Genomic DNA, 13,346 nt, shown 5'->3' on the forward strand with positions numbered 1-13,346 from the left:
GTGTATGCTAAGGAACTTAAAGCTGTTCACCCTCTGAACCCCAGATCCAATGATGTCAATAGGGGCTAGCCCATCTCCATTCCTCCTGTAATCCACAACCAGCTCCTTTGTTTTTGCGACACTGACGGAGAGGTTGTTTTCTTGACACCACTGTGCCAGGAGTATCATGGTGAGTGCTTTCAGGCTTTTCTATCTTCTGTAGGGAAAATGGGAGAAGAAAGAATGACCGGGGCAGCAGAGGTCCTTGAGTACTCCTTCCCCTCCCCCCCCACCGAGATTTGGGATTCTGCCCCCTTCCTCTTCGGTCCTGATGAATGGTGTCAGTCTGAAACATGGCCTGTTTATTCATTTCCATTGATCCTACCTGGCCTGCTGAGTTCCTCCAGCATTGTGTGTGTGTGTGTGTGTGTGTGTGTGTGTGTGTGTGAGACTCTGTATTTCCAGCATCTGCAGAACCTCGTGTGTTTCTGATCACATCTGTTGCTTGCTTGAGGCAGACGGAACTCTGGGCAGAGTCAGTGAAGGGGAGACTGGTTTGCGTGCTGGACCAGGCTATGTCCGCAGTCAAAATCCAAATAAGAATCTGACAGTACTAACGCAAGTTGGGAAATTTGCTGTTACGTGGTGTCAGCGTAAGTTAAAAGATAATCAGTATAAAAGAGGGAGAGTGAGGCAGTGTTCATGGACTGTCCAGAGAGGCCCTTCCTAAAACTTTCCACAATACTTTGTGGTGTTGGGCAGAGCCACTGCCATACAAAGCTATGGTGCATCAGGATAGGAAGCTTTCTATGTACGTTAGAGAAAGTGCACCTATTGGACATAAGGGATGAGTCCTTTTGTTCACCTTCAGAATAATGCCATATAATCCTTTACATCCATCTAAGACAGCATCCGAAAGAAAATACCGTAGACAACGCCGCACAGCAGAACATCATCCGAGACTTTTCCTGCACGTCTACGGAGTGAGACTTGAGACCACATCCTCCTTGATGGGCCGAAGTCCTGTTTCTCTGCTGACTCCTCATTCAGAGCAAGTGTGCTATCCACAACTACATCCGGCAAAACTCCCAAAATGTCTGGCAGCAAAATTCTGAGTGTTCCACAAGGCTTTGACCAGAGCCTGCAGCCTGGAGACAGGGCATGGGCCTGTGATCGTCTCCATCTCTCACCAATTGAAGTGCCGAGGGAGACTGTAATCATTGAAGCGAGTGTTTACCGCCGTCTACCAGCCTCTCACTCATTGCTCTTGGAGAAGGTGTCTGCATGTGGCGGCCTCTTGCTCTCTCTCGCTCACTGCTCCTGAGGGAAGTCCCTTGTGTTCGAGTGATCTCTCTCTCCCTCGATGCTGTCGGTGGATGGAGCCAGTGCAAGTTTTAATCCACACAGATTGTTGATTTGGACTCTAATTCAGGTTTTATGATGTGGTGTGTTTCTAGTTCTGGTTACTACACTCAGGCGATTTTTGAATCGGGGTGGCCTGCAGATAATGAACACTGAGCTGCACTGAACTGAAATACGCCTTTTGATTTTGTGTTTTATATTCTGTGATTTCACTCTTTTTTTGTTGCCGTTTGCGCATTTGTTTTTGCACGTGGGGGAGGTTTGATGTTTGATGGTTTTCTTTGAACGGGTTCTTCTTTGTATTGGGACTGTCTGTGGGGAAGATGAATTTCAGAGTGGTATACTGCATACATACTTTGATAACAGATAAATGTACTTTGAAAGCATCTTCAATGAAAGTGCTCAAAAGAGAGAAAAAATTATATTTTTTTTAGGTTCTTCAGATTTCATCGTTTCCTGTTACTTACACCTTCTCAGACCACAGGCAGGTTGGGATCTGGAATGCACCGTCTGAGTAAACAATGGAAGCAGATACTCTCATGACACAGGACAGGTACTTCAATCAAATGCTGGTTAATAGAGTTGGTACAGTGGGATACTTGAGGGTCGACATGGACATAATGAGTTGCCAAAAGACATAGGGACAGAATGAGGCTATTCAGCCCATCGAGTCTGCTCTATTTCATCATGGCTGATCCATTTCTCTCTCAGCCCCATTCCCCTGCCTTCTCCCCATAACCTTTCACAACCTGATTAATCAAGAACTTATCAACCTCCACTTTAAATACGCCCAAAGACCTGGCCTCCATAGCTGCCCAAGGCACGGAATTCCACGGATTCAGCACCCTCTGGCTAAAGAAATTCCTCCTCCTTACCCTCTCGTCCGGGGGTTCCCAGCCTGTGGGCTGTGGACCTCTCAGTTAATTGTAGGGTCCCATGGTATAAAAAGCTTGGGACCACCTGCTCTATTGTGAGGCTGTGTCCTCTGGTCCTAGACTCCCCCACAATAGAAAACTTCCTCTCCACATCCACTCTACCTAGGCTGTTCAAAATTCGATATGCTTCAATGAGATCCCCTTCATTTTTCTAAATTCCAGCAAGTAAAGACCCCGAGCCATCAATTGTTCCTCATAAGTGTTTCATTACTGGAATCGTCCTCGTGAACCTCTTCTGAACCCTCTCCATTGTCAGCACATCCTTTCTTAAATAAGGGGCCCAAAACAACTCACAATACTCCGTGAAGCCTTACCAGTGCCTTATAAAGCCTCAGCATTATATCCTTACTTTTATATTCTAGTCCCCTTGAAATGAATGCTAACATTGCATTTGCCTTCCTCACTACCAACTCAGCCTGCAAATTAACGTTTAGGGAACCCTGCATGGGTATTGTGAAGTCCCTTTGTACCACAGGTTTTTGAATTTTCTTCCCATTTAGAAAATAGTCTATGTTTTTATTCCTTCTACCAAAGTGCATGACCACACACTTCCTGACACAGTATTCCCTCTGCCACCTCTCTGCCCATTCTCCTAACCTGTCAAAGTCCTTCTGCAGCCTCCCTGCTTCCTCGACACAAACTCAGACATCCCACCTCTCCCGGAAGTTCCGGAGTCTCCAGCATATTAATAGTGGCTCCCTGATGACCGCAAATTATATACAATGTCCCGGAAATTGATTTTTTTGAGAGCGAGCGTGAGAGAACGCACGAGAAAGAGCGAGAGAGCGAGCGCAAGAGCAAGAAAGCAAGCGCGAGAGTGAGTGAGAGTGACCACGAGCGAGAGAGCGCGAGAGAGAGAGAGAGAGAGAGCGCGCAAGAGCAAGAGAGTTCCAAAAAAAGTCAGAGTGGCAGAGTGCTCCAAAAAAAGAAAATATAAAACGTACGTCACCCCAGACTACACTAAAGTGTACCCCTGCCTAATAGGGGTCAAAAATAATGACAGTGTTGCTCACTGCACTGTTTGCAACAGTGACTTTTCTATTGCCCATGGTGGGTTAAGACTGTAAAAGACATGTTGAGGTGAGTTTAACAGGTGTCATTCGTTCATTAGCATAGCTAACGTTATTTAAACCAGCTGGCTAGCTGCTAAGGAGCTACTGTATTGCAGATATCCCACCTCTCCCGGAAGTTCCAGGAGTCTCCAGCAAATTGATGGTGCTACCTCCCTGAAATGAGTTTTTGCAGGGTGGGATGTCTGCAAACTGATTCTCCACCTATCTTCATATTGTCTGTAAACCTGGCCACAAAGCCATCAATACTGTCATCCAAGTCACTGATATATAATATTAAAAGAAGCGATTCCAATACAGACCCCTGGGGAACACCACCAGTCACCGGCAGCCAACCAGAAAAGGCTCTGTTTATTTCCAACCTTTGCCACCTGCCAATCAGCCAATGCTCTATCCATGCTAATACCATGGGCTCTTAACTTGCTAAGCAGCCACAAAGTGTGGCACCTTGTCAAAGGCCCTCCGAAAATACAAGCACACAACATCCACTGACTCTCCTTAGTCTATCCTGCTTGTTATTTCCTCACAGAATTTCAACAGATTTGTCAGGCAAGATCATCCCTTAAGGAAATCATGCTGACTTTGGCCTTTTTTATCATGTGTCTCCAAGTACCCTGAAACTACATCCTTAGTAATTGACTCCAACATTTTCCCAACCACTGAGGTCAGACTAAATGGTCTATAATGTCTTTCATCTGCCTCCCTCCATTCTTGAAGAGTGGAATGACATCTGCAATTTTCCAAACCTCTGGAACCATTCCAGAATCTAGTGAGTCTTGAAAGCTCTCGGCCCAAAACGTTGACTGGTTTATTCTTTTCCATAAATGCTACCTGACCTGCTGAGTTCCCCCAGCACTTTGTGTGTGTTGCTCTGGATTTCCTGCACCTGCAGAATTTCCTGTGTTTATTCATTTCCACAGATGCTGCCTATCTGCTGAGTTCCTCCAGCACTTGGTGTGTGCTGCTCAGGATTTGCCACGCCTATTGCATCTCTTGATGGGCTGAAGGGCCTGTTTCTGTGCTGAATGACTCAGACATTCTTTTACCAGCACAAACACTTGCATCATTCAATTTGTCCATGGACCACACCTCAACACCTCGTCTATCTTAAAGAGATCCTGCAGATATTAGAAATCTCTAAATCCTGATGAAGGGTCTCAGCCTGAAACATCAACTATTTATTCCCCTCCATACATGGTGCTTGACCTGCAAGGTTTTTCCAGTATCTTGTGGGTATCTAATCCGCACCCTTTTCCAAAACTAAACTTGTTGCCTATCTAACCTCCCAGCTCTGATGGAGGTCATCAACAAACCACACCTGCTCCGTTTCTCTCTCCACAGATGCTGCCTGACCAGCGAGTATTTCTGGCATGCTCTGTTTTAATCTGAAAGGATGAGAATATTTTTTGATCCAGTGAACACATTAAAAAAGCTGGAGGAACTCAGTGATTCAGGCAGCATCTGTGGAGGGAAATGAACAGTCAATATTTCCGGTCAAAGCAACAGTCACAACATGCTGGAGGAACTCAGCAGGTCGGGCAGCATCCATGGAAACAATGAGTCGACGTTTCGGGCCGGAACTCTTCTTCAGGACTGTAGAGGGAAGGGGCAGAGGCCCTATAAAAAAGGTGGGGGGAGGGTGGGAAGGAGAAGGCTGGTGGGTTCCAGGGGAAAAACCAATAAGGGGAAAGATAAAGGGGAAGCAGGGAGGGGATAGGCAGGAAAGGTGAAGAAGGAATAGGGGAAATCACAATGGGTAGTAGTAGGAGGTGGGACCATGAGGGAGGTGATGGGCAGCTGGGAGAGGGGGCAGAGTGAAATAGGGATAGGGGAAGGGAGGGGGAGGGAATTACCAGAAGTTGGAGAATTCTATGTTCATACCAAGGGGCTGCAGACTACCTAGACGGTATAGGAGGTGTTGCTCCTCCAACCTGAGTTTAGCCTCATCATGGCAGTAGAGGTCGAGACCCTTCATCAGGACTGGCCTGAAACTTTTACCATCCATTTCTCTCTACAGATTCTGTCTGCTTTCTGTGTGTGTGTTGTTCCAGATTTTCACCATCTGCAGAATCTCTTCTGTCTACAGGCAGTGAATCTGCAGAAATCATTGCATCAAACGGCTGAGGAGGCCAAGTCATTGGATATACTTAAAGCAGAGGTTGCCAGCTTCTAGATTAATCAGGGTGTCAGAGGTTATGAGGAGAAGGAGGGAGAATGAGGTTGAGAGGAATGATAAATCAGCCATGATGGAATGATAGATCAGGCGCGATGGGCCAAATGGCCTGCTTCTGCTATGTCTTATGGTCTTTTACACAGTGACCCCGAGGGTCTGGAGGAGAAGTGGAGCAAGATTGGAGAGCATTTTCCGGAAGGGAACTGAGTAAACATTGGGAAAATTAACACGGGATAAAGCGAATGACCCCCCCCCCCCACCCGTCTTGTGATGTGATTGTGTGTAAACAGCCTTACAGGCAGAACCTAGTCACACCATCCATATCAACGGGTTCCCCTCTGTAACAAGCCAGCAAAAGACTTACTGCCCCTGCTCCTTTAAATTCCAAACGTCATTTTATGTCTGCTGGCAGAAAATCTGCGGATATACATGCACAGGTTACAACCCACTAAGGTAGAAAGATTGTCTCTTACCACATGCCAAGTTGCAGGCGTCTCTTAAAGACTTATATTTATTTCCAGACGCTTCCTTGGCTATTTTCTTCAAAATGTCATCCATTCCTCCGGCAGGCAGGGGCAAGAAACGGGCAGGACAATTCTATTTAAATTAAATCGCAGAGGAAAAACCCCGTTTACGATGTTGACCGGCGTTGCATTAGTGTCCAGAAGGAGACGCGGGGAGGGGGGAACACCAAACAAACACAGCCAAATCCCCCTGCTGGAAGGATTCCAAGGACACGTCCCCGTGGCAGGCGCGGAACGACGATGGAGGTGAACTGTAACAGGGTTGCGCCGGGTGAATATCGGGGTTAACGCCGGGCTGATAGCGCACCGAGGTGGGCACACACTACGCCGGTCCCGCCGAGCACAGCCCAGTACAGCTCGCTCTCAGCACCATCTTCTCAATGGGTGGATGCGTACACACACCGACATCCTGACATCCTCCAAAGCCCGGAACCGGAGCGCACTGGGCCAAAGTGGAAAGAAAAGACCTGTGCAGCCAGCGTCGCGTCGCCACTCCCCTTTGTAACCGCTGTTCTCGCCTCTCCGCTCAGACGTAACGCAACGCCGCTCACTTTCCCCTCAGACGCCGCTCGACCCCTTGTTCCGACAGCCGACTGTCTGTTGCTCCAGATTCCAGCGTCTGCCGACTCCAATGCCTTCAGTCAATCAACAGTATTGATGCAAGAGCCATAACGCACAAAATGGTGGAGGAACTCGGCAGGTCAGGCATCCTCTGTGGAGAGGAATGAGCAGTTTATGCTGCTCCACAGATGCTGCCTGACCTGCCGAGTTCCTCCAGCATTTTGTGTGTGCGTTGTTTTGGATTTTCAGCATCTGCAGATTTCTTGGTGTTTGGATACTGAAGAGCCTAGATAGGATTTTCTCTGCACAAGATAAAGAAACATCCCCTTTAGAACTGGGATGGCGAGGCATTTCTCCAGCCAGTGGGTGATGAACCTCTAGAATTCATTACCATAGGGGACTGTGGGGGCCAAGTTATTGGGTGTATTTAACACAGAGGTTGATCGACTCATGATTGGTAAGAAGGGGGTTGAAAAAAATCAGCTGTGATTGAATGGCAGAGCAGATTCAATGGGGAAAAGGCCTAATTCTGCTCGTATATAGAGTCATAGAGCACTACAGTGCAGAAGCAGACCATTTGGCCCATCTAGTCTGGCTCTCCCTGGTCTTCTGCATAGTGCCATCGATCTGCACCTGGACCATCGCCCTCCATACCGCTCCCATCCATGTAACAATACAAACTTCTCTGGGAGGGTACAAAGGAGGTTCCTTCAGCACCTTGGGGTTCACACCATCTGGTCCTAATGCCTCACTTGGAGTATTGTGAGCATTTGGGCCCCTTATCTTAGAAAAGATGGGCTGACATTGGAGAGAGTTCAAATGAATTCATGAAAATGATACCAGGATTGAATGGCTTGTCATATGAAGAGTGTTTGATGGCTCTGGGCCTGTATTCACTGGAGTTCAGGAGAATGAGGGGTGACCCATCAAATGGTGAAAGGCCTTTGTAGAGTAGATGAGAGGTTTCCTATGGTGGGAGAGTCTAAGACTAAAGGTCACAGCCTCAGATTGGAGGAACATCCTTTTAGAATGCAGATGAGGAGGAATTTCTTTAGCCAGAGAGTGGTGAATCTGTGGAATTCTTTCAAACAGGTGGCTGTGGAGGTCAAGTCTTCATGTATATTTAAGGAAGAGGTTGATAGATTTGTGATTAGTCAGGACGTGAAGGAATATGGGAAGAAGGCAGGAGATTGGTGCTGAGAGGAAAAACAGACCAGTCCTGATGAAAGGACAGAACAAACTCAATGGGCTGAATAGCCTAAATCTGTTCCTATATCTTATGGTCTAATTTAATCCACATCTATCACTTCCACACTTGTACCATCCTCTGAGAGAAAAGGCTCCCCCTCAGAAGCCCCTTAAATATTTCACTTTTCACCTTAAACCTATGACCTCTAGTTCTGGTCTCACCCAATCAGAGGGGATAAAGCCTCATGGTAGGGAGGATCACAGGTCACTGTGCAGAACCACAGAGTTATACAGAATGAAAAGTCCATTCAGCCCAACATGCACATGCTAACCAAGATGTCTATCTAAGCTCATCCTGTCTGACTATGTTTGACCTGTATCCTCTAGACCTTTCCTCTCTATGTCATCATCATTCTGTGCCGGGTCATATGATGTCGGCAATCAAGGTCTCCATGATGTGATTGTTCATGGTAAATTTTTCTCCAGAAGTGGTTTGCCACTCCCTTCTTCCAGGCAGTGTCTTTGCAAGAAGGGTGACCCCAGCCACTATCAATAGTCTTCGGAGATTGTCTGCCCGGCGTCAGTGGTTGCATAACTGGGACTTGTGATATGTACCTGCTGCTCATACGGCCACCCACCATTTGCACCCATGGCTTCATGAGACTCTGATTGGGGTGGGGGGAGGGGGGGCGCTGAGCAGTTGCCAAACCTTGCCCAAGGGTGACCTGCAGGCCAGCGGAGGGAAAGGAGCACCTTACCCCTCCTTTGGTAGAGATCCATCTCCACCCTGCCACGCATCTGTGTACCTGTCCAAATTTCTTTCAAACACTGGCATTGCACCTGCTTCAACCACTTCCTCCAGTAACTTGTTCCACGTGGCATCACCTTCTGTGCGGAAAAGTCAACTCTCAGCTCCCTTTTAAATCTCATCTGCCTCACCTTGAAGGAGCTGAGGTTAAAGTTATTTTGGCTAAGTTTATATTGAATGACAGCAGGTTTAAGGACCAAAGAACCTTCCCCTCATGATTCAAATGTTCATGGACCAGAAAGCCCACTTTAGTGAGGTTGGTGTGTGAGATTTTGTTTCTGTGGTGTCATGGGAGCACTTACCTGCACCCGAGGGTGTCAGGTTAATATGACACCTGAGATATATGTCTGGCAGTGCAACCCTCCCACACTGGCACATCAGCCCCCAATCTGTCTGCTCAACTCTGTGAACTCTCTGTCCTCAGTGTTTGGCCATTTAAACAGTGTCAAAATCAAAGGAAAATTTTGTACTTTAAGAATTTTTAAAAAGTTTTTCTTTAAGATTTTTTCTTTAAATTTTAAAGCATTTTCTTTTAAATTTTTTAAGATTTTTAAAACTATCTGGAAGAAATAAGTTAACGAGTTGTAACAAGAAGAATTCTTTAAAAGTTTTAAAGTTTTTTTTTAATTTTAAGGATTTTTACAAATATCCAGAAGAAATAATTTGTAGTTCGTAAAGGCAGTGCTGGAGGACTGGGGAGTCGAGAAATTCTGCACATGCTGTAAATCTTGAGCAACGCACACAAAACACTGAAGGAACTCAACATGTCAGGCAGTATCTACCAAGAGAAATGAGCAAGCTGAGAAACTTCGTCGGGACTGGACTGATGAAGGGTCTTGGCCTCAAACATCGATACTCAGTTAGTTCTCTCCATAGATGCTGCTCAATTGCTGAGTTCCTCCAGCATTTTCTGTGTGTTACTCTGGAGGATGGGATCTGTTCTAATAAGCCAAACTGGTTTACAAAAATTCTTTGGGGATGCGAAGTTCATTAGCGGTCTAGCCTACGCATGACTCTTGTCCCACAGGAATTAGATCATTTCAAGAGGACTAGAATATAAAAGCAACAATGCAATGCTGAGGTTGAATAAGACACTGGTAATGTCCCACTTGGAGTATTGTGAGCAGTTATGGGACCCTTATCTAAGAAAGGATGTGCTGACATGGGAGAGGGTTCAGAGGAGGTTTACAAAAACGATTCTGGGCATGAAACGGTTACCATATGAGGAGCGATTGATAGCTCTGAGCCTGTACTCCATGGAATTCAGAAGAATAAAGGGGAATCTCATTGAAACCTATTGAATGTTGAAAGGCCAAGATGTGGAGAAGATATTTCCGTTGGTGGTGAGTCTAGGATCAGAGGGCAAAGCCTCAGAATAGGGAGATGTCCATTTAGAACAGCGATAAGGTGGAATTTCTTTAGTCAGAGAGCGATGAATCTGTGGAATTCATTGCCACAGTTGGCTGCGGAGGTCAAGTTATTGAGTATATTTAAGACAAAGGTTGATAGATTCTTGGATAGTCAGGACATGAAGGGTTACAGGGAGAAGGCAGGAGACTGGGACTGAGAGGGAAGATGGATCAGCCATGATGAAATGATGGAGCAGACTCAATGGGCCAAATGGCCTAATTCTACTCCTGTGTCTTATGATCTTATTACTGAAAGACTCTAGGCGTTAATTCACAAGTGTTTAAAAAAATAGCTGCCTTCTGAAATACAGGTCAACCCTCGGTAATGAACCAGTTCTGCATTTGTAGATGTGCTTGGGCTGATTTTGTTGATAAGAAGGAAAATACATCACTCAATGCAATCACCCAACCTCCATAGTACTGTAATGAATGACATCTAAACCATGTAAGGCAGGTAAGAGTGAACAATTAGTAAAAACAAAACATAAAATCATAAGACATAGGAGCAAAATTAGGCCATTCAGCCCATCGAGTCCATCAGAGCTGATTCATTACCTCTCTCAAACCCATTCTGCCTTCTTCCAGCAACCTTTAATGCCCTAACTAATCAAGAACCCAACAACCTCCCCTTTATATGTTCCCAATGACCCAAAGGTGGGGAGAAGGAGAGGTGGGGGAGAGAGAGATAGAGCAAGAACTAACTCTGCCATTCATTAGAATAAATGTACATAGCCGCACATCGGATTTTTGAATATTATGTTTGTAAGTGGGCGTGGCCCGAGGTTAGACATTCATAATCCTGGAACAGCCAGTAGCCCGCTGAGAAATTCAGCTGCAAAATCACTCATGGTTCAAGAGGTAGGCAACCCTCGCCTTATTCTTAGTACATCCTTATCAACTACGTCCACATCACAAGAAGTTCAATGATTTGAAGTAACAAATATACATAAGTTCTGTTATTATTATGAAGCTGGTGGCATGAACATCGATTGTTCTAGCTTCTGGTAATTTCTCCCCACTCCCCCTTCTCACGTTTTCCATTCCCCATTCTGGATCCCCTCTTATCCCCTTCTCTTCTCCTTACCTGCCATCACCTCTCCCTGGTGCCCCTCCTCCTTCCCTCTTTCCCATGGCCCACTCTCCTTTCTTATCAGATACCTTCTTCCTCAATAACATCCTCTTCCACCTATCACATCCCAACTCCTCACTTCATCCCCCTTCCCCACCCATCCACCTTTCCCCTGACCTGTTCTCACCTATCACCTGCCACCTTGAACTCCTTCCCCTCCCCACTTCTTATTCTGGCTTCTTAGTCCTGAAGAAGGGTCTCAGCCTGAAACGTCGACTGTTATTTCATTTAGAGTCATAGTAAAGCACAGCACAGAAACAGGTTCTTAAGCCCACTCTCCATTCACCAGGACCATAGCCCTCCATACCCCTACCATCCATGTACCTATCCAAACTTCTCTTAAATGTTGAAACCTAGTAGCTCATTCCACACTCTCATCGCCCTCTGTGCGAAGAAATTTCCCCTCATGTTCCACTTAAATGTTTCACCTTTCCCCCTTAACCTATGACCTCCCACTGTAGTATCGCCCAACCTCAGTGGAAAAAGCCTGCTTGCATTTACCCTGTCTATACCCTTCATCATTGCGAATACCTCGATCAAACCTCCTCCAAATCCTCTATGTTCCAAGGAATGAAGTCCTAACTATTCTGTCTTTCCTTATAACTCAGGTCCTCCAGACCCAGCAACATCCGTGTAACTTTTTCTGTACTCTTTCAATCTTGTTTATATCTTTCCTGTAAGTGTCTAAAACTGCACACAATACTCCAAATTAGGCACCATCAATGTTTTATACAATTTCAACATAACATTGCATGTCCTGTACTCAATATTTTGATTAATGAAGGCCAATATGTCAAAAGCTTTCTTTACAACCCTATCCACCTGTGACAATACTTTCAATGAATTATGGATCTGTATTCCCAGATCCCTTTGTGCTACCACACTCATCAGTGCCCTACCATTCACTCTGTAAGACCTACCCTGACTGGTCCTCCCAAAGTGCAACACCTCACACTTGTATGCATTAAATTTCATCTGCCATTTTTCCAGCTGGTCCAAATCACGCTGCAAGATTTGACTGCCTTCCTTGCTATCCCCTACACCCCCAATCTTGGTGTCATCTGCAAATTTACAGATCCAGTTAAACACATTATCATCCAGATCATTGATCTAGACAGAAACATAGAAAACCTACAATACAATACAGGTCCTTCGGCCCACAATGCTGTGCTGAACATGTACTCACTTTAGAAATTACCCAGGGTCACCCATAGCCCTCTGTTTTTCTAAGCTCCATGTAGCTATCCAGGAGTCTCTTAAAAGACCCTATCGTATCGGCCTCCACCACCGTTGCTGACAGCCCATTCCGCACACTCACCGCTCTCTGTGTAAAAAACTTACCCCTGACATCTCCTCTATACCTACTTCCAAGCACCTTAAAACTGTGCCCTCTCGTGCTAGCCATTTCAGCCCTGGAAAAAAGCCTCTGACTATCCACACGATCAATGCCTCCCATCATCATATACACCTCTATCAGGTCACCTCTCATTCTCCATTGCTCCAAGGAAAAAAGGTCGAGTTCACTCAACCTGCTCTCATAAGGCATGCTCCCCAATCCAGGCAACATCCTTCTAAATCTCATCTGCACTCTTTCCATAGTTTCCACATCCGTTCTGTAGTGAGGTGACCAGAACTGAGCACAGTACTCCAAGTGGGGCCTGACCAGGGTCCTATATAGCTGTAACATTACCTCTTGGCTCTTAAACTCAATCCCACGGTTGATGAAGGCCAATGCACCATATGCCTTCTTAACCACAGAGTTAATCTGCACAGCAGCTTTGAGTGTCCTATGGACTCGGACCCCAAGATCCCTCTGATCCTCCACACTGCCAAGAGTCATACCATTAATACTATATTCTGCCATCATATTTGACCTATCAAAATGAACCTCCTCACACTTATCTGGGTTGAACTCCATCTGCCAATTCTCAGCCCAATTTTACATCCTTTCAATGTCCCAATGTAACCTCTGACAGCCCTCCACACTATCCACATCACCTCCAACCTTTGTGTCATCAGCAAATTTACTAACCCATCCCTCCTCTTCCTCATCCAGGTCATTTATAAAAATCATGAAGAGAAGGGTTCCCAGAACAGATCCCTATGGCACACCGCTGGTGACCGACCTCCATGCAGAATATGACCTGTCTACAACCACTCTTTGCCTTCTATGAGCAAGCCAGTTCTGGATCTACAAAGCAATGTCCC

General features: G+C 45.9%; 1 protein-coding gene across 2 annotated transcripts in view; it reads right to left on the reverse strand.

The window, feature by feature from the left end:
- Positions 1 to 6,465, reverse strand: part of arfgef3 (ARFGEF family member 3) — a 158,046-nt gene extending 151,581 nt beyond the window's left edge. For both annotated transcript variants that reach the window (XM_072265804.1, XM_072265803.1), the window contains exon 1: positions 5,993 to 6,465. In XM_072265804.1, the coding sequence (XP_072121905.1) occupies positions 5,993 to 6,077 (85 nt within the window). In that variant the 5' untranslated portion in view covers positions 6,078 to 6,465. The remainder of the gene's footprint in view (positions 1 to 5,992) is intronic.
- Between the last annotated feature and the right edge of the window lie 6,881 nt (positions 6,466 to 13,346).

The sequence above is a fragment of the Mobula birostris genome, chromosome 8, assembly GCF_030028105.1.
Source record: "Mobula birostris isolate sMobBir1 chromosome 8, sMobBir1.hap1, whole genome shotgun sequence".
Classification (NCBI taxonomy): Eukaryota; Metazoa; Chordata; class Chondrichthyes; order Myliobatiformes; family Myliobatidae; genus Mobula; species Mobula birostris.